Raw genomic sequence first — 22,649 nt, forward strand, 5'->3', positions numbered from 1 at the left:
GCAACACTCATACGTCTGTTTCCCAAACACAACCTCTGGATATGACGCTGAGCATGTGCACTCAACATCTTTGGTCGACCATGGCGAGGCATGTTCTGAGTGGAACCTGTCCTGTTAAACTGCTGTATGGTCTTGGCCACCGTTGCTGCAGCTCAGTTTCAGGGTCTTGGCAATCTTCTTATAGCCTATGCCATCTTTATGTAGAGCAACCATTGTTTTTTTTCAGATCCTCAGAGAGTTCTTTGCCATGAGGTGCCATGTTGAACTTCCAGTGACCAGTATGAGAGAGTGAGAGCGATAACACCAAATTTAACACACCTGCTCCCCATTCACACCTGAGACCTTGTAACACTAACGAGTCACATGACACCGGGGAGAGAATATGGCTAATTGGGCCCAATTTGGACATTTTCACTTAGGGGTGTCCTTTTGTGGTCAGCAGTTTAGACATTAATGGCTGTGTGTTGAGTAATTTTGAGGGGACTGAAAATTTACACTGTTATATAAGTTGTACACATACTACTTTACATTGTAGCAAAGTGTCATTTCTTCAGTGTTGTCACATGAAAAGATATAATAAAATAAAGGTATCTGTGTTTGAAGATACAGTGCATCTGGAAAATATTCACAGCGCTTCACTTTTTCCACATTTTGTTATGTTACAGCCTTATTCCAAAATGGATTAAATTCATTATTTTCCTCAAAATTCTACAAACAATACCCCATAATGACAACATGAAAGAAGTTTGTTTGAAATCTTTGCAAATGTATTAAACATAAAAAACGAAAAATGTACTCACAGTATTCACAGCCTTTGCCATGACACTCAAAATTGAGCTCAGGTGCATCCTGTTTCCACTGATCATACTTGAGATGTTTCTACAACTTGATTGGAGTCGACCTGTGGTATATTCAGTTGATTGGACATGATTTGGAAAGGCGCACACACAGGTCCCACAGTTAACAGTGCATGTCAGAGCACAAACCAAGCCATGAAGTCTGTTGACCTCTGAGACAGGATTGTATCGAGGCACAGCTCTGGGGAAGGGTACAGTAACATTTCTGCAGTATTGAAGGTCCCAATGAGCACAGTGGCCTCCATCATCTGTAGATGGAAGAAGTTTGGAACCACCAGGACTCTTCCTGGAGCTGGCCACCCGGCCAAACTGAGCGATCGGGGGAGAAAGGCCTCAGTCAGGGAGGTGACCAAGAACCCGATAGTCACTCTGACAGAGCTCCAGCGTTTCTCAGTGGAGAGAGGAGAACCTTCCAGAAGAACAACCATCTCTGCAGCACTCCACCAATCAGGCCTGTATGGTAGAGTGGCCAGACGGAAGCCACTCCTCGGTAAAAGGCACATGACAGCCCGCCTGGTGTTTGTCAAAAGGCACCTGAAGGGCTCTCAGACCATGAGAAACAAAATTCTCTGGTCTGATGAAACAAAGATTGAACTCTTTGGCCTGAATGGCAAGTGTCATGTCCAGAGGACATCAGGCACCGCTCATCACCTGGCCAATACCATCCCTACAGTGAAGCATGGCGGTGGCAGCATCATGCTGTGGGGATGTTTTTCAGCGACAGGAACTGGGAGACTAGTCAGGATCGAGGGAAAGATGAATGCAGCAATGTACAGAGACATCAATGATGAAAACTTGCTCCAGAGCGCTCTGGACCGCAGACTGGGGCGAAGGTTCATCTTCCAACAGGACAACGACCCTAAGCACACAGCCCAGATAACAAAGGAGTGGTTACGGGACAGCTCTGTGAATGTCCTTGAGTGGGCCAGCCAGAGCCCAGACCTGAACCCGACTGTACATCTCTGGAGAGATCTGAACATGGCTGTGCACCGACGCTTCCCATCCAACCTGATGGAGCTTGAGAGGTCCTGCAAAGAAGAAGGGGAGAAACTGCCCAAAAATAGGTGTGCCAAGCTTGTAGCATCATGCTCAAAAAGATTTGAGGCTGTAATTGGTTGCCAAAGGTGCTTCAACAAAGTATTGAGCAAAGGCTGTGAATACTTATGTACATCAAGGTGGACTGAGTTTTTTGGTCCAGAAGTTTCTCCAAAAGGCAGCTGGCAAGCTCCCCATTGAAAAGCAGACAGCAGACCTCCAGTGGAGGGTTGTACATGGAGCAATAGCTACAAACAGATAAAGCGCACAGCTGGATCCAGAGCTCGGGGAGGAGTGTATTTTCTGTTCTCAGACTGAGACCCTGGTACATTTGTGTTCAGTGTCCACTGCTGTCAGCACTGTTTGAAATTTTAAAAAGGTGGTTTCAGGGTCTCTGGGAGGATTTTTCTTTGTTTGTTTGTTTTTGGCCCAAAGTACAGTGCTAAAAAGAAAGTTGTACACATGTTGGTGAACTTTTTATCCAATTCTGCCAAAGCTCTTAATGGTCAGGAACCATCATATCTTAAAGAGCTCATAGTACCCTATTACCCAACTAGAACATTGCACTCCCAGAATGTAGAGATAAGTAAAATTTTATTTATATAGCGCCAATTCATAACAGAAGTTATCTCATTGCACTTTTCCTATAGAGCAGGTCTAGAGGGAGGCACAATGCAAATACCACCTAGATTTTTTCTTTTTAAATAGAATTATAATTGTAGTATTAACATTAATAAATTAATAATAGGAATGATAGCTATAGGAATAATAATGACAGTATTAGTAACAGAGCCAAAAAAGAAAATATAATAGTAATAATAAAAACTGACTTGCAGTTAAAAATACAAATACAACTCTCTCGCTCTCTCTCTCTGCCCACCCTGAGTCTGGTTCTGCTTGCCAAGTGCTTGCTCATGTTGGGAATTGTTGGGTCTTAATATTATAAAGAGTACAGTCTAGACATGCTCTATAGGATAAGTGCAATTAGATAACTTCTGTTATGAATTGGTGCTATATAAATAAAATATTTGTAGTCATTTAACATGTAGGAAAAAATTAGTTCAAATCAAAAGGGTTGATGGTGATTTCTGATGGAATGCCCCATACAAAGGAAAATACTTATTTAAAAGGTTTTTTAAAAAACAAATTCAGATAAAGCCATAGTTTTCTGCTCTCTAAAATAGGATAATGAAAACAGATCCAAAATATGGAAATATTAATGGAGTATACTAGTAATATGAACTCGAATTGTAATTTTAACAGCTGTAGCTTGTCTCCTCTGTCATCAGTGATGGCGGTGCCACAGAGGAAACAGGAAGTGACAAAGTCCTTGCCTTCACCGTGTCTCCATCTGGAAAGCTGGTGGCGCTGACTGATGACAGCAAGAGACTGGTCCTGTTTCGTTGTGAGCCTTCCTGGCAGTGTATCAGCATCAGGTACAACTTAAACTCTGTCCTCCAGTCACAGCAGCTTCATGTATTATACAGATAGTGATGTAAGGTGTGTACTGACAGATTTGTAATAATAGCTGTGTGTGCGTGTTACACAGGTGGGTGGTGAGGAGGTGCTCCTCCCTGATGTTTAGCCAGGCCGAGGACAAGCTGCTGGTGGCTGACAAATCAGGAGACGTGTACTGCTTCTCAGTGTTGGAACCGCAGAGGGAGGGCGAGCTGAAGATGGGCCACCTGTCCATGTTGCTAGCTGTAGTAAGGAACACCAATGTCATCAACACTGGACAACTGTAGTCTGGAGAACTGATAGCAATATGTGTGATTATGTGCTAATGTTTAAAGATTCACATTCAAATTCAAATAGTCACATTGATTTTTGATGGATCACAAGGTCCAATTAATTGGAATTCCAAAGTTTTCAGCCACACCATGTGTCCTTCCTCAGCGTATAGAGTTATGGAAGGTGTCAGTATGCTTGAAACATTCTAGTTTGTACAACGTGCTGTCTGAAGTAACAGTGATTTATAGCTGTTTCGATTGGCCACACTTGAAGGTGGGGTAAAAAGCTTACCACCATAAGCCCTTTCAGACATGGAATACATAACATCACTGGCTTCAATCAAGCTGTTAAAGTGATTGCTTTTGGTCATACAGACAGAGGAGACTTTTAAATTGAATGACATTAAGTTGGGACTCTCGTTCAACTCCTATTAACTCACATCCTGTATGTAAAACATTTAGCTGGATATTAATTTATTCATCCATGCAATTGTAATGAAAATATGAATAGGAAAGACTGTCGATCATATTATTACTGTGGTTGTTGTACGTGGGTTTTTGGCTCTTTGAGCCCTGGTCGCTCTGTGAGGGGTAAAAGTGTTTTTATATTTTTTATATACTGATCTGATATGTGAAGAATCTTCTCAGCAATTTAAAATAGGATCTTTCACTATGTTTGCTCATAGTGGAAGCACAATGCAAATTCCACATAGAATTTTAAAATAATAATTATGTAGTGGTAATATTAATAAAATAATAATGATAGGAATAATAATGATAATAGTAATATATGACTAATAATACTATTTGTAGTAGTGGTTGTCAAGCAGGAACATGTGGGCAGCAGGTGGCCCACAATCACTCTGCAGCTCCGGAGGCAGAAATACCTGCAAGAAGCAACAGAAGGAGAGAGATGAGACAGCATAGAACTACGGGAGAGTCATTGCTACTGTCAGGAATGTGTTGCATTGGACAGCCAGAGACTAGTAGAATGTCATTTGCTGAGAGACCACAACCTGGACAGATTTTGAAACAAAATTAATTGCGGCATTTCTCTCTGAGGATTATGAAGATGAGAGCTTTAGAGATTTTGCATACAAGTACTGTGTCAACATTGGAAGCCTGATATCAGAGAGGAGGAAGTCATTAAACTCATCCTAAAGAATAACAATCCAAAACTCACCAGCCAGCTCTGAAGCAGTGGAGTGAACACTGTCAGTGGGGTTTTCTGGCTTGGTCAACAGCTGGAAAAAGACAGGGATAATCATCTCCTATATGAGCAGAAACTACAATCTTTGTATAAACCACAACCACAGCAGGATAATTCTTCAAAATCTCCAGTTACTGTGAATACACCAGCCCCCTCCAAACCTCCTTACCTGTTCTGCTGGCGTTGCAAGGAGACACATGCTCCTGTTACATGTCTCTTCGTGGATAATCGAAAGAAAGCAAGGGGCAATCAAACCTCCTCTGGACCTGGAGCACATCCTACTGTCAGCACCCTAACACATTCAAGGATATATCCCTTAAAGGATGAAAATCCTCCAACTCCAAGCCAACATAACTCTGTCTTACCTCCAGCATCCCTCAAAGCGTTCACCACTCCAGTTGATGGTGCCCTTGATGCTAGGACCTTGGAAAGGTAGGTCTATTGTGGACACTGGCTCCTCCTTCATTCTACTGAATCAGGATCTGTGGACAAACTCAACAAACTGATCCATAAGGCCAGTGGCATTGTGGGGGTGGAGCTGGACTCTCTGGCGGTGGTGTCAGAGAGGAGGATGCTGTGCAGTATACTCTTTTCAGTTTAAAATTCCCTATTTATTGATATTTCTTCATACTACTACTACTTTCTTCTACTTGTATTATTACATTGTATTATTATACCGTATATCAACCGGTAAACCCACTTTGTACTTTACACTTATTTTCATTTTATATTTGGTACTGAATTTATCTCACCTGTATTAAAGTGTATTATATTTTTTGCTTAGTACTTCTATTTCTGTGTGCACTGCTGTGATAGTGAGCTGCTGTAACAAAAGCGTTTCCCCTCGGGGATCAATAAAGTATTTGATTCTGATTCTGGACAGCCATTAAGGACACATGGAAACACACCATGACACCTTGGACTAAAGGTCCCATATACTTGGTGGATGGAGAGCCAAAACAACCCTTAGAACACAGTGAGCTAAATTACACTCTACATTGCAAGACCTGGAGTCAACCTACTGCTGTGCTGCACTCTGACACATTGGCATTTCCATGTGTGCTGGGTCTAGACTTCTTCCAGAGTGGCATGCAAATGAATATTTCCAATAATGTATACTGGTTCAAAACCAATGAACAAGAGCAATTCCATTTCTTGACTTGGACACTCAAATGAACAGGAACTTATCCAACACTGTGCATTCTTTTCTGCTGTGGCCCCCTCTAGCCTTTCCCTTACACCCGATGAAGAATTCTCTGAATTATTCAGACAGGCGATACAGGATGTTCATCTGGACCAGAGTGGGACAATGCAGTTGTTCAAACAGCTTCAAGACAATGCTGACGTCTGCACCACGCAGTTGGGTCACACTGACCTCCTTCAGCACAAGATCTTTGTTACACAAGATGTACCAATTTGACAAAAACCACACCGTGTATCCCCTCCAAAACTGTTGTCAGATGACATCATCGAACCAACCTCATCTGCCTGGGCAGGGCAGCCTGGGTTGTTCTTATTCTGAAGAAGACCGGTGTGGATCCCCGATTCTGTGTTGACTTCAGGAAATTGAACTCTGTGACACTGGATGATGCATATCCACTTCTAACAATACAGGAAATCCTGGACTCTGTGTGGAGCCAAGGAGCTCAACTCTGGATACTGGCAGGTCAACATGGATCCTGAAACCAGGGAAAAAACAGCCTTCGTCTGTGCTATGAGCTTGTACCTATTCAAGGTCATACCTTTTGGACTCAAAAACACCCAGGCAACCTTTCAGTGGCTAATGGAGTTGGCACTAGGACAGCTCAGAGGAAGGATCTGTATCGTTTACCTTGATGACATAATAATTTATTCACAAGATTCCCAACAACATTTTCAAGACATCCAGGCAGTCCTCAACAAACTCAAGCAAGCAAAGCTTACAGTAAACATGAGCAACAGTCACTACTTCTGCAAATCCCTCAAATTCCTCTGGCACATGGTGTAACAACCTGAAATTTCTGCAGAGATTTTTAGGAATGGCAGTGTGGTACCACAGGTTTGTACCAAATTTCTCTCAAATAGCAGAGCCACTCAATGCCCTGAAGAGGAAAGACACAAAGTTCAGATGGACCATGGAATTTCAACCTGCCTTTGAAATCCTCAAGCAACGTCTGTTGACAACTCCTGTGCTTGGTCATCCAAACCTCGGCCTACCTTTTGTGGTCTGTACGGATGCCAGCGATGTCAGTCTTGGAGCAGTGCTGGTCCAGCGGACAGGGTTGGGGACAGAGGAAGTGTTGGCCTTAGCAAGTAGGAGCCTAAACAAAGCAGAGAGAAATTATTCCACCACTGAACTTGAGTGCCTGGCTGTTGTATGGGGCTTAGAAAAGTGGAGATATTACTTTCTTCACCATGGTAATAGACCACTTCTCACTTGTTTGGGTTTTCAAGACCCAAAAACCCAACACCAAACTGATCCGGTGGGTCCTGCGTCTGCAGGAATTCACATTTGCTGTGGAGTACAGGAAAGGCAAATATAATACCGTTCCTGATGCTCTGTCAAGAGCCCCACGTGAAACAACTGGCCTCTCCCAACCTATATGTGCTACTATGTTGGCTACCCAAAATCCAACCCCAGTAAAAGATCTTCCAATCTCAGATGACGTCATATGGAAGGCCCAACAGGAAGATCCTCATATCCAGGAGCTGTACCAGTCTATCTTAGAGAAGGGAGAAGTTGTTGTGAATGTGTCCACCAAATTCACTATCCTGGAGGACATGGTTTACAGTGATCAAAATGTCCCATAAAACCATCTACCAGCTGTACATAGCTGTACCTTGCTGTCATCAAGTCCTTCATAGTTTCCATGAAGATCCTCTGGCTGGTCACCTGGGTAGATAGAAAACGTACAGAAGAATACAAGCATTGGTATACTGGCCAAGAGTCTAGAGGTCAGATTCCATGTCAGAAGTTGTCAAGTGTGTCAAGCCTACAAACCCAAAAGCAGGAAAGTGGCAGGAAAGCTTCATATGACCATTGTTCAACAAGCTTGGGAGATGGTTGGAGTAGATCTGATCTGGGTCAATTTCCGAGAAGTTCAAAGAGGAACCTGTACTTACTGGTATTTGTCGACTACTATTCCCGATGGGTTGAGCTTTTTCCCTTGAGAAAGGCTACAGCAGAGTCGGTGTTGAAAATACTCGGCGAGGAAATCCTAACCTCTTGGAGGGTCCCCGACTACATCCTCTCGGACCAAGGCCTACAGTTTGTAGCGAACATCTTCGAGGAAACCTGCAGAGAATGGGACCTGAAGCACAAAATTACTACAGCCTATCATCCGCAAACAAATCTGACAGAAAGAATAAACAGGACTCTTAAAACAATGATAGCATAATTTGTGGGAAACAAGCAATGGGAGAAACACTTACCTGAATTCCGGTTTGCCCTCAATTCTGCCATTAACGAGTCCACTGGAGTGACCCCTGCCAAGCTAAACTTGTCCAGACCTCTGCGTGGACCCCTGGAAGCTATGTTGTTGCCAAGACCGCCCCCACCAGACTCTCTGGCATATCCAAAAATTGCTCAGCTGAGTGAAATGCAAGAATTTGTGGAGAAACACTTACACAAAGCATGGATCAGACAGAAAAGAAATTATGATAAGAACACATGGGAACTGGAGTTGGATGAAAAGGCTTGGGTGTGGCTGCGTGCTCACCCTCTCTCAAAACCTGAAAAGTCATTTGCAGCTAAATTGGCTCCTAAATGGCAAGGACCACAGGATTGTGCAGCATTTAGGCCCGGTCAACTATGAAGTTGTGCTGAAGGACACTGGAGAGGATCGCAAAACAGTGCACATCTCCAGACTGAAACCCTGCTACCCTATGGCAGAGGAAGTGGAGGACAGGCCAACACCTTTTGGAATTGTTTGCAGAGGAAAGCGACGAAGAGGAATTTAAAAGGTTTCCATCTACTGCAACCAATCCAGGGAATCCACCCACTGCAACCAACCAAGCACAACAGGATGATCAACGAAACCGTATATTGGAAATTTTCCAGGAGAAGAGTGATGATGAAGACTTCCATGGTTTTACTGATATATAATTAAATTCAAACGAAAGGCCGTATCCCATAGGTCAGGTCGATCTGCTATCACTACCATGGGAGGTAATATATTTCGGCTTATCATCACACACCAATCGCTTTCACAGGCACACCCCCACTTGTAAACCAATCCAGTCATTCACCTTCTTTTAAATGGCAATGATGCTGAAATCCAAGATTGTACCGTGCTACAAGGAAGCGGTGAGACCATCCTTTCTGAGCAGTAAGTGGTTGTTTGGCATCTGTCTTCTTTGTTTTCTTACTTAGTCTGCGTGTACATAAATCCGTTTTCTCTCTTGCGGAGATCTTCCTGAATGATCCTTTTTCAGACCTTCCTTGGACTGACTTGACAGAAAACACGGACTGGACTTAACTGGACTCACGTGACTCATAGGTAACTCTAGGTAAAATCTGTTACAAATATATTTTGTTTTCCCATTTTTTTCTTTGTTCTTTTTTGCAAGTGATTTTAACTGAACTGATTGTGGAACTGGAAGTGAATATTATTTTGTTTTGGGGGATTTGGGAAATACAGACTGGAATTCAGAGTTCCTGTGAGGAACTACTTTCTGTTGTCCTTGTTTTTGCCTGCACTTGAACTGTTACACATACAACTAACTGAATTGAATTTATCATTTGTGGTGTTTAATTGTTTGTTGGCCTATACTGTATGTTTTGCTTTTGGGAAGGTGTTGTTGAGAGTTCACGATATGAGTGTGAGGGTTTATTATGCTCTATACTTGAGTCCTGTGTCACTAAAAAATAACTGAACTTAAAAATATTGACTCACAAACCTGATGAAAATATTGTTAGGCACTGACCTAACTGGCACCCCAAGCAACCGATCATACAACCAAACCTGTTCTACCTGATTCCCAACATGTGTAAATCTGCTCTAAGTGAAATAAAATCCATGAAAGTCACACAAAGAGTGAAATGTTCAGGTATTACTGGGAAACATAGAGCAGGATCCAACTGAATGTTAACATTAAGCGTTAGTCAGCTAATTTTCTTGTAAAGACTAGCTTGTTCTATTTGGTGATTTTGTGTTTGATAATGAAGTAACAATACCGTTACTGGTTCAAGGTTCATTTATTTATCATTGTACAACACAGGTTTTGTACAACAAAATGCAAGCTTTAGTCCCTTCATGCTACACACAAAAATAAAAACGAAAATATAAAACTATGTTTTCTTTCTTTATTATCCTAAGTGGGAAGGAGTTAAAAATACTGGGAAAATGTGTTTTTTAATTTCTTTATTTTATGTATATGCAGCATGAGGTTGGACACACATTTCACTAAAATCAGACACTGACACTAACAACACAAGAGAGATTGGTGTTTTCAGTTTAGTTTCAGAGGATATATGTTTCACATGGTTTTATAGGGCTGACATAAATGTTAGCTTTTCCAAGAGGCTAACATCACATTTACTTTTTGTAATATCAACCAGGATGTTTTTGTTTGTTTTTTAGGTAATATAGCAGAGTATTTCTTTGACACCTAACACACTGCAAGAAAGAATATTTAGCTTTTTTTAACCCGACAAAAAACATGTTAATGTTAAGGCTACTTGAGCATAGAAACGTGAGCGTTTTCAAATCTTATTAAATAAACTAAAAAGAGCAGTGAGAACTGGATTGAATAAAATACAAGTGCATCTGTTCCATCAGACATATGTGACACAACGCCTCTTAGGTTAGGCCGATGCCTTTTGTGTAGTAAGTGGATCTTGTGATGAGAATTTTTTGTCAAACTGCTATTTCCAAGCATAAGAATGAACCTTCAGGGTCTATGATATTGATGTTCATCTGCTTCAACTAAGTGCCATCAAATTCTCATTTTCAAGTACTACTCTGATGTTTCAAATCACATTTTGATAGACCACAGCGTCACCGATTCAATTCCGACTGGGGACATTTGTCGCATGTCATTCCCCATCTCTCTCTCCCCCTAATTTCCTGTCACCTCTCTACTGGCAACTTTTTATAAAAGGCAAAAATGCCCCCCCTCCCCCAAAAAAAGATGTTCAGTGAACTGCTGGATGGAACCTGGCAAGAGCACTGCTGTACTCATGGCATACTTATCCTCTCATGAACTTGGACTCACTATGGGCACTTACTAATGTACCATTTTCTCAGAATGTGTGTCTGTTGAGTGACTGAATGATTGCCCCCTTCTGCTGTCTTTCAGACCATGTCGCCGGACGACAAGTACATCATCACAGCTGACCGTGATGAGAAGATTAGAGTGAGCCACCTCAGGTCTCCATACAACATCCAGTCCTTCTGCTTGGGACATCAACAGTGAGTAACTGACTCTAAAGGCGGAAGAAACACCCAAAAATGCCTGTAGAAAACACTGTATGTATGAAAAGTTTCACTACAGTAATGCAGTTCACAAATGTGAAGAACAGTGTGTGTCTGTGTCTGTGTCTGCGTCTGCACGCACTCATTGTGGTTTCCCAGGATAAGGATTTGATTTTTATCATTACTGTTCCTGTTTTGTTTTTTTGTCCTGCTTTCTCTCAGGTTTGTCAGTGCTCTGCTGGTCCCATCAGGCCATCCACACTGGCTGCTGTCTGGATCAGGGGTATGTGTGTGTTTCCCAAAGTTACATTAACACACATGCACACAGACCACTTATCAATGTTCTGAGCTTTATGTTCTCAATTTTAGTCTATTGTCAATTAAGATTTGGGTGGAGATGTGACTCCACATCTAGTCCAACATCTAGGATTTCCAAATCAGCTGCAAAAGAGCATGTAGCTGCTAAATCTAAATCTAATCCAAAAGAAACAATAAAGAATCAGCAGACTTTGGAAAAGATTTGCAAGTTATTCAGTGTTGCAAAAGTTTGCAATTAGTCCTGTCTGTGCCTCTGAATGTGTTATCTATGTTTTTAGTCTCTGCTCTTTTCAAAAGTTACAGTAGCTTCTTAGGGTTTTTACTAAGACCTGCTAATGTACAGAAAAAAATATTTTGGTAGTTTCCACATCTTCATACGATTACACAAAACATTTGGGAATATTGCTGTGTTGTTAGCACATTTTTCTCTGGTCTTGAACCTTTTGTTTTCCCACATCTTGTCACATTTGTGTCTATCTTCATCTGTGTAGAGAGATGGCAGAGTTGGTACAGGTGAAAATCACACATATCACCAAATTCTTCAATTAAGATGAAGAAAACAAGGCCACGTTAACAGTCAAAGTTTAAAAATGAAAATTTGCATGAACCTCAAACCAGAAAAAAACTAATTTACTGGGACAAAAGTTTGTATTTTAATGCAGCAAAGATCTACTGTACATTGAAACTAGGTTTCATCGAGGACTATTCAAAACCAATGTGCTGTTGACTTTCAGTGTAATGTGAAGTGTGTTTGTGTTTGTCAGGATGGGACCATTAAGCTGTGGGAGTATGAGTCCGGCCATAAGCTGCAGAGCTGGGACCTCAAAGAGCTTGAAGAGCCACCGAGCTCTGAGGCTGACAAACAGAAGGTAACCACAGCGTGTTTTACCCTACAACACTGCATACACAATTAACTCACGCTACAGTCCTAATGATTTGGTGATCCCTTGACTTTTAATCTGGCGCCACCATGAGGTTGACACTTTTACTGAAATATCTCAACAACTGTTGTATGGATTGCCATGCAATTTGGTTCATATATCTATAGTGTCCAGAAGATGAAGCCTACTGACTGTGATGGTCCTCTAACTTTTCCTCTAGCACCACCAAGAGGTTGACATTTGTGATTGAGTGAAATGTCTCGACAGCTATTGGATGGATTGCCGTGTAATCGGATACAGACATTGATTTTCCCCGCAGGATGAATTGTGGTGACTTGGGTGATCTTCTGACTCTTCATCTAGCACCATTATCATTAGTACTTCACTGATTATTGACTAAAGCTGTACTTGTGAAACTGTTTCGTTTCAATTAGCAAATGTTAGCATGCTAATGTGCTAAACCAAGATATGTGTGAGCATTTAGCTCAAAGCACCACTGTGCACCTAAGTACAGTCTCTCAGAGCTGCTAGCATGGCTGTAGACGCTTAGTCTTATCAGTATGAAGCTCCTCTTTGTGTTTCTATGGACAGTGTTTCCTTGCTGAGCTTTTGTGGAGGGATATTAAAATGGGTCACACACATGAACTGTAACTCTAAGCTTCTCTGTCTATGTATTCTGTCCATGTGGACAGCTACAACATTAGCTTCAGCTGAACTTAAAGTGGAAATAAGCAACCTAGCGTTTCCAAGTGGTATTACTGTTGGTGCCGTTGCCGCAAATACAAGCTGATTGCTTTTGGTACCAGGTAAGAGAGTTAGCAACAGGGCTACTGTTAGCAGCCTGGCTACTGTCCAGGGCAAGAAACAACCATAAGAATCCCAATTTGAACAAGAAACCCCCGATGTCTGTGCTATGATAAAGGCAGGGTAAAACACCTGGTAGTATTAATAAGTAGGCAGTTTTTGTTACTTAATGATCTAGTAGAAAGAATGCCAACTGAATGTCTGTTTGGAACGCTCTCAAGTCCCAGAGCTCTCTCCATTGAGTGAATGCCCGTCCGAGGTTCACTCTTGTCTTAACGTTATTAATGGGCCTCCTTTTCTTTTGCCACGTAGTTTCCACAGTTACTCCAGTTGTTCCACGCAAAAATGCATTCTTAAATACAAAAATGCATTTAATAATGCATTTTTGCACAAAACAGTGACTTTTACAGTGTAGTCTTGTTAGGATGGGATTATTTCACGGTCAGTATGGAGAGGAGGAATGATGATAGCCACCACTAACTCTCACAACATACATATGGCATGTGAGTATTCTATTAGGACAGACTTAGAAAAAAGTATCCTTTAATTTTCAGTAGGGTCTGACCAAAACATTCAAAGGCTAATGCAGCTTTTTATTGGTCAAAATCTTTAAGGCTGAGAATTATATGATCAAATTATTAAGTGTTTCCACCACAATTGTATACTTTTTGAGAAAGAATATTCTCACAAACAGGGTATAGAACATCATGCAACACAATTTGAAACTGAAATACATAATAATAGTGTACCCTCATTTTCCAAACAGATTTAAAACATTTTAAAGGAATAAACATGAAAATTTTGAAAATATCTGTTCCAGGTGAGAAGGAGCTCAAACCCCCCTGAGGTAAAATATTGAATGTCATCTTCTCGGTCACTTTTCTTGGCATGATGAATGGAGGTCTCCCTCTCTGACATTCTTCAACAGTTTATTCTTGGAAACATCAGCTGTGCTCTGTTTAAACCTCTCAGTGGACCCTCCATCTCCACAGTAGCAAAAAGTGATGTGGCTCCAAACAAAATCAGTCAGGGTCATTTTTTTTCAAATTTAATAAAATGTCCACAAAAAGATAAAGAACATATTTGAAAATGTGATTTGTTTAGTCTGAACAGTTAATATTCTTTCTTCATTTTATTATTCCTTACCCTCATTTCCTCCCTGGATCCAATGCCAACATGCAGTGATATCTAAATCATTTTTTTCAAACTGCTTTATTGTTCTTATAAATTCAATCAACATGTTCACAGCTATATGCAGCTATACTGCCACAATATTGCTTAACTTCCTTAAAAGGAACATTCCACGCTATTACAATTTGGGTGTTATTTTCATATTTGTGGACATTATCATTTCTATTGATAATGATAAGATGGACAGATTACGGTTTACAGACTGACTTTCAGGTTAAACTTTGACCTTCCATGCTTACCGTAGTTGTGCGTGCGCATAGTTTCTCATGCAGTAAGAGATTATTTCCGACATTGATTGTCTGCTGTGCTGAGCAGATACTGTACAATGGGTTTATCAGAGATTTTTCACTTAAAACAGCTGCCTGCTGCTGCAGGAAATGGATGTAAAAGCAGAACAATGAGCTGAAAGATAATAAAACATTCCGTACAGCTGAGGAGAACTCCAGAGTCAGTTGATAGTTCTCCATGAGTTTGTCAGTGCACGCAACACCTTTCTCATTATACATAGTCATTTGATCCATTGATAATATAAAAATAGTGATTAATGCAGCTTTATGGTAAATGGACTGTACTTGTATAGCGCCTTTCTAGTCTCCCGACCACTCAAAGCGCTTCACAATACATATCGCATCAAAATCAGAATCAGAAATACTCAATTGATCCCAGAGGGGAAACACTTTTGCTACTGCAGCTCACTGTCACGTCAGTGCACACAGGAATAGAAGTACTAAGCAAAAAATATAATACACTGTAATACAAGTCAGAAAATAAATTAAGTACCAAGTGGGTATAAGTATAAAATAAAATAAGTGTGAAGTTCAAAGTGGGATTACCGGTTGATGATAATAATACGGTATAAGGTAATAGTGCATGAACTGTCAAGTTAAGCTTATTAAGATTATAATGAGACGTTGGATATTGCACAGCAGTAATAGAGGTATGAATAAAAAGAGATAAAGAGTTTGATGGCCACAGGCAGGAATCACTTCCTGTGGCGCTCTGTGGTGCTTTTTGGGGGGGATGAGTCTTCCGCTGAAGGTGCTCCTTTGTTTGACCAACACATCATGGAGCGGGTGGGAGACACTGTCCAAGATGGTATGTAGTTTGGCCAGCATCCTCCTCTCTGACACCACCGCCAGAGAGTCCAGCTCCACCCCCACAATGTCACTGGCCTTACGGATCAGTTTGTTAAGTCTGTTAGCGTCCACTACCCTCAACCTTCTGCCCCAGCATGCAACAGCATACAGGATAGCACTGGCCACCACAGACTCATAAAACATCCTCAGCATTGTCCGGCAGATGTTGAAGAACCTCAGCCTCCTCAGAAAATAGAGGCAGCTCTGGCCCTTCCTGTAAAGAGCTTGAGTGTTCTTAGCCCAGTCCAGTTTATTATGTGTACTCCCAGGTACTTGTAATCCTCTACAATGTCCACACTGACCCCCCTGGATGGAAACCGGGGTCACCGGTGCCTTGGCCCCTCGTAGATCCACAACCAGCACCTTTAGACTTTGTCGCATTGAGCTGCAGATGGTTCTGCTCAGACCATGAGACAAAGTTCCCCACCACAGCCCTGTACTCAGACTCAGCACCACCGCTGACACATCCCACCACAGCAGAGTCACCCCCATTCACCCCATTCACAGACACTTTGACATGTGGGCTGGGGGAAGCCAGGATTGAACTGCCAACCCTCTGATTGGTGGACGACCCACTCTACCAATCTATCACAGCCAACTTAATGTGTCAGTCCTCTTTCAAGCCCTAGGTTAGAGATATTTAAAGGGATCCTTAAACACTGTAAGCAGGGCTTATTGTCAGTGAGATTCCTCTGTATAAATAAAGTTGGTGTTCTTACCTATTACCAGTACAAGAACAGGCTGTAAAAATTCACCTAATTTGTCAAATGAACAATAAGAAACCTGTGATGACTGCACCATTCTGTTTGTTTTATTTCCCAGAAGCCAACTGTGTGCCGTATCACCAGCTCTACTGATGCTCGCCATGTAGCTGTGCAGTGTGAAAGGTGGGTGTAAAGACTAACCATGAAGAAAAGGATTTTTTTTTGCAGAAGGCAGAGTGAGCATGTTGACATCAGTTCCTATCCAGTCACTGTGTGGACCTACTCTAGCATTTAGTTAGTTTCTCACAGCGTTTTTCTTGGAAAATGTTTATTTAGGTTCCAAACCTTTTTTTTTAGAGCTGGAACCCCCACGGGGAGGTGTTTTTAACTTTGACTTGACAGTGACAAGTCAGCTGGCTTAAAGCTATTTTTGCTTCCGATCATTAAATTATTTTTGGATGTATAGGCACAAGGTCACTGTAGTATATACTGCACACATGTAGGTGACACTTAAAGTAGGTCGGAGGCAAAGAGGAGCACAAACTGGCCAATCAGTGAAGTCATTCCTTCTTTCAAGTGTTCAGCATTCAATATTGGTCTCCTAAATCACTGATGGATCAACCAAGTGATCAGTTGATCAGTTTGGTGTTTCCTGTGTGTCCTCAGAGTGTCCACAGTTCAGTTTTTCACTCTGGACCAAGAGGGTGAAGAAAAGCTCGTGCCACACAGCAGGCTCTCCCTGCCCCACTGTCCCCTGGACATGACCTTTGACCTGGAAGACCAGCTGTGGGTGCTTATGGACTCCAGTGATGTACCGCTCCAAATCTACACACACAGACAAGACTCCTGGGAGGTACAGTGTGATACATTCATTCACATTTAGATACTGATTGTAGCTTTCAATCTTTCCTGGTTGTTTCATCCATAAGCAGATGGATAACAAAATAAATGTATATGAGCAGAGCAGCAACACAAGCTCCGATTGGTCAGCTGAGGAGCTCTGACCTCATACACAACTCCAACACCTGTTCCTGCACAGGCCAATAAATAATGTTGCAGTTCAGTATTAGCATACCTACAGAGGCCGACAGGTGTCAGAAATAAAACAGTTTTTAGCTGCAACCATAAGGAAGAATTGGGTCATTAATATTTTGAGCTTGTGAAATTATGATCACAAATAATTTTACACCCTGCAGTTGTATATCACCTTTTGTGTGCATGTGGGGGGAAAAAATGTACATGCATGTATCTGAATGTGTGACTTTGTAAAAGAAAGTTTTGCAGCTGTAGAAATATTTTGTGCATGTGTAATTCAAATATGTGCAGGAATATTTTCAACAGTGAGGTTTCACACAGTCTGAGAGACGGACACACAAATGTCCTATCTTTGTATGCGACACTGAAGTTACAAGCTACGAGTTACAAGCACGAATTTTGGCCCTGTTTTAACGCCTGTGCTGATTAGCCAGTCAGCATGTTTCCCACTGACCATCCAATCAGAGGAAGTCAAACTGTCCAATCCATTCAATTTTATTTTTATAGCGCCATTCATAACAGAAGTTATCTCACTTTTCCTATAGAGCAGGTCTCGACCGTACTCTTTATAATATTATTTACAGAGACCCAACAAATCCCACCATGAGCAAGCACTTGGCAGTCAGGGGGCAAAAGGTTCTAGCGCGTTCTGATTACTTCGTCCATCTGTAGTAAGCTGGAGTCAACATGGAGGAGCCAGAGGCGAACTCTTCTGGGATACAGGTGGGGTAATTAGCAGGAACATGCCAGTAAAGTTTTACATTGTAATTAACTAACTAACTCTATCAGGACAGGTGTGCATGCATCCCTGAGTTACTTAATTTGCATATTAGCAAATATCTTAGCTAGCTACAATCTGTTGGCTAACGTTTGTTGTTGTGTCGTTTGAACAAGTAACGTTAATATTAAGGAAAGTAAGGCTCTGTAACAGGTGCTTCAAGACATAATGCTGCGGGCATTTAATGTGAGAAGGAAGGTAGTTGGCTAAAGGTCGAGAAGGTTCAGTTTCCAATCCAATGTTCACGTCAGCTGGAAAATAAATCAAATGAACAGGAAAGTAACAGTAATAGGTTTGAATCAGAGCTCGAGTGTGCGACCCCCATTCTGTCATTTATTTGTACACGGTCCTCTGGAGTCTGCACCTCACTAATTTTGGTGTGTTTTCCTGCCTTGTAAGTGTTTAAAGTTATTTTGAATAACAACAAATATGTTGTTATACTATAATAATTATACTTATGTCTATCATATCATACCTTTGCATGTCTCCTCGGGTTGCTGTTATGTCTGACTGCTGGTGAGCTTGAAACTTGAATTTATGGCTGTGCATTTGATAAAGATGTCCCCAAAGCTACACTCGTAGCTTGTAACTTCAGTGTCGCATACAAAGATAGGACATTTGTGTGTCCGTCTCTGACAGTGTGAAACCTCACTGTTGAAAATATTCCTGCACATATTTGAATTATACATACACAAAATATTGCTACAGCTGCAAAACCTTTTTACAAAGTCACACATTCAGATAAGTGCACACAAAAGGTGATATACAACTGCAGGCTGTGAAATTATATATGAACATAATTTCACAAGCTCAAAATATTAATGACCCTAATTTGCTTCCATACGACCTGCAGCTCTATAGGTCACTCATTTGGTTGTCGGTTGGTTAGTCCACAAAAATGTCTTCACCCTTTGGCGGCCACAGTTTTTGCCCTAGGAAGGTGAAATTTGGCATGGAGGTCGTGTGTGTGTGTGTGGGTGTGTGAAGGTGTGTGTTTGTGTCCATGCCAATTTGCTGAAAGGGCATATCGCAAAAAGGCGCATACCTTTCAAATGGATTCACAGACTTGTATAAGATTTTGTGGAAAGTTCGGTCATGAGTCAAAGGACAGCTTATTAACTGTTCATGCCAATTGACAAAAAGGGGGTGTGGCAGTGGGAGTGGCCTATAACAAAAAGGTGCATAGCTTCTAAACGGATTCATGTAACATGACCAAATTTTGTAGAAAGACACACACACACACACACACACACACCATTTTGCCACGTTCTTTCATAACTTATTAACCGGTTGTCTTACACTCTTGTGGGAGGCATCATTGAAGTCAGCAGAGCTCATTTTCATTGCTGTGAGTTAGCCCCGCAACCTTTCATAACTCATTCGTCTGTCTGTCTGTGTGTGTGGATGCATGCGCTTATGCAGCTAGAGCCCGACTGATATTATTGGCCGATATTGGCCTAGCGCAGCTATATCGGTATCTATCGGTAACGGCGTATATGCTATCCGATATGCGTCAATATGAAAAATGTTTTTTTCCAGTATATAATGCAGGAAAAAAATGCTTGTGGAAATATATTTGTGTCAGTAAAAAATGTATCCAGCAGAGTGCGCTGCGACAACTGTGGTAAGCAGTGCAAAACAGTTTATGAAATGCATTGCTGGAAAGTTAATAAACAATAAGTCCATAATTTTCCCTTTTCAATATAACTAATATAACCCTGTCTCTGACAAACACTGTGTCACTCAAGCTTATCACATCTGTTTGCTGTGTTAGCAAGTTAGCTAACCAGCTATAGTTTGTCAATACAGTCAGTAACGTTAACGTAGCAGATTGAAAGGTGAGCATCAGAGCATCTCTTCATCATTCTGCAGCTCAGCAGACGACGGTGGTGGTTTGAGTCTGAGTGTTGACTTGACTGAATGCTACGTTGTTACCTACAGATACAATGCTGGAAAGTAAATAAATAACGTCCACATATTTTACAGTCACAGGTCCAGTTTGTCCACTGGATACCTTGAAAGTTTCCCCTGAACATTTATAGCAGAGGTGCTGTTCATCTCTTGACTAGTAGCAAACCATGAGTTAATGTTTGTGACCGTTACATTAACAGCGAAATATTGCTAAAGATGACATGTTTTGATAAGCAAGAAAAAAGCGTTTCTGATTGGAGTTCAATCAAGTTTTTGGGAGGTAGGCTAGCTGTGTTTGTATATTGAGGTACCTACAAATACTGAATTCCTTCCTTTGTTTTAATATTGTTTGGTTATCACATTAAATACATATACAATACATACAATACATAACTAAATGAACCGTTTGGATTTAATGCTGTAAGATTTAAATATTGGACAGATATGCATTTGCTGTATATTATTTGGATTTTGCTTGTTAAACAATGTTGTCATCATCTTTGACAAAACTTAAATGTGTTACAATACAACTGTATTGTAAAATGTATATTCAGTTGACTCTAGCACAGGAATTATTGATTTGTTTGTGTGATTAATTTTTTCCCCCCTGTGAGCTATATATATATTCATTCAAACCTTTCAAACAGTAGTTTGACAAAAATTTAGCTCAAGATCTACTTACTAGCTTTTTCCCAAACCTTTAAACTCAGTAACAACTGAGCAAACTCCATCTGCTGACAAAGATGGAAAGATGTGTTATAAAGCTCATGAAAAAGCTAGTAAGCAGACCCAGTTAATAGTTAATGACTAACATGACATTCATATGAATTGAATGTGAATTTGTCCGCATCTGAAATTCTGATACACATAAATATTGCATTTAATATTTAGGAAGACATGAAGTGTCCAAAGGAAACCACTCACTGATGCTTGTGCACTTCTTCAATCCATCAGCTCTCCAAACATCCCAGTCTTTACATGACTAATCTCAGCTGTGGGTGACTGTGGCTTGGTGGTAGAGCGGGTCGTCCACCAATCGGAAGGTCGGTGGCGCGATCCCGGCTTCACCCAGCACACATGTTGAAGTGTCCTTGAGCAAGACACTGAACCCCAAATTGCTCCCTTCGGTGTGTGTGAATGCTTAGCTAGTTTCTTTGAACTGATCTGCCATCAGTGTATGAATGTGTGTCAATGTGACATGTAGTGTGAAGCTCTTTAAGTAGTCGGAAGACTAGAAAGGCGCTAAACAAGTACAGTCCATTCACCATTTAGCTGTACATGTGACCGTGATGACACTCACCCACTAATAATACACTGATGCTTTTTATTCACACTCGCTCAAATGATGCATTTACTGTTGTTGGCTCTTGTTCCTGAGTGTAAATAAAGGTTGAATTCATTCAAGCGCACCAAGCAGAGATTATGATATGACATGGTTTACAGCGGGACACCGTACATTTGTGGTTGCCATGGTATCTACAGTCTATGTTTTCGTTTGGCAGTTCACAACCTCTGGGAATTTCCTGTTATTAAAATGTTTTCAAAGAGAGTTTGGTACAGAAGCTGCTTTTCTACTTGTATGATCTAATCATTCTGCACTTGTTGAGAGACAAAGGTGTATTGACTGGCCATTGGCTGGTGTGGCCATATTTAGTATTTTAGATTTCCTCATTATAATTCCATCTCCGGTGTGTGCTGACTCTGCCTGACCTGGGCGCTCTCCTGCTCCATCTAGTGTGATGCTGAGAGCCCTGAACTGAACAGAGTGACTGAAGCCTTCAAGCCACATTGGGAGACACTTGAGGGTGAGTCATCACACACACACACACACACACACACAGACACACACCTCCTCCACACTTCCATGTGACCTTTTGGCCTCTTGCCAGTGCATCTTCTATGTACTCCCCCTCTCATCCTCGTCCCACTTGCACACTCTAGACTCTAATGACCTTCAGTGTCACATGACCTCACATGCCGCCTTCCCCAAATATCTTGTAACTGACAGTTTTTGTTCATGATTATCTGTTTCCACCTCTCTGACAGACACAGTGGGTATCTATATCCTCATCTACAGCTCTGTCTTGCAGGGATGTAATGCTTCTCACAAACCACGATTCCCTATGTTCAGATGATAACATTACCATCATTCATTTTGAAAAATGTAAACAATAAAGGTTATGGCATTCAGTCAGTGGCGGAAATATAGGCAGTACAGCTGCATTGGAGTCCATTGTCTGACTTGGCCCTTCCAAACCCATCACAGTATTGTGACTCCATCTATCTCATGTTAGTTTATTTGAAGGTCTATATTATGAAGGGTCCTCACCAGCTCAGTAATGGACTATTCCAGCTTCTATGCTCAGCCAGATGTCTCTGTAGCTTCAATTCAATTCAATTTTATTTATATAGCACCAATTCATAACAGAAGTTATCTCATTGCACTTTTCCTATAGAGCAGCTCTAGACCGAACTCTTTACACTTCTAGTCCAATACAGAAGGAGTCTGAAAAAGCGGCTTTCCTCAGGCCATGAGGATGATGAACTCTGTCCGCAGCATCTGTGTCTGAGAGTGTACATATCTTTTTATTATGTAGTGTACCTACAAATGTGATGTGTACATTTGACATTTTTCCTATACTGAAACTATGCACTTTAACATTT

The 22,649-nt window shown here is 41.3% G+C and overlaps 1 protein-coding gene across 1 annotated transcript in view; it reads left to right on the top strand.

Moving 5' to 3' along the window:
* wdr4 (WD repeat domain 4) overlaps nucleotides 1-22,649 on the top strand; it is a 38,700-nt gene that overhangs the window by 13,385 nt on the left and 2,666 nt on the right. The window contains exons 3-10 of the mRNA XM_044216031.1: nucleotides 3,182-3,328; nucleotides 3,442-3,598; nucleotides 11,112-11,224; nucleotides 11,450-11,510; nucleotides 12,310-12,414; nucleotides 16,380-16,444; nucleotides 16,928-17,114; nucleotides 21,721-21,790. Of these exons, the coding sequence (XP_044071966.1) occupies nucleotides 3,182-3,328; nucleotides 3,442-3,598; nucleotides 11,112-11,224; nucleotides 11,450-11,510; nucleotides 12,310-12,414; nucleotides 16,380-16,444; nucleotides 16,928-17,114; nucleotides 21,721-21,790 (905 nt within the window). The remainder of the gene's footprint in view (nucleotides 1-3,181; nucleotides 3,329-3,441; nucleotides 3,599-11,111; nucleotides 11,225-11,449; nucleotides 11,511-12,309; nucleotides 12,415-16,379; nucleotides 16,445-16,927; nucleotides 17,115-21,720; nucleotides 21,791-22,649) is intronic.

This window comes from Siniperca chuatsi, linkage group LG12 (assembly GCF_020085105.1).
Source record: "Siniperca chuatsi isolate FFG_IHB_CAS linkage group LG12, ASM2008510v1, whole genome shotgun sequence".
Classification (NCBI taxonomy): Eukaryota; Metazoa; Chordata; class Actinopteri; order Centrarchiformes; family Sinipercidae; genus Siniperca; species Siniperca chuatsi.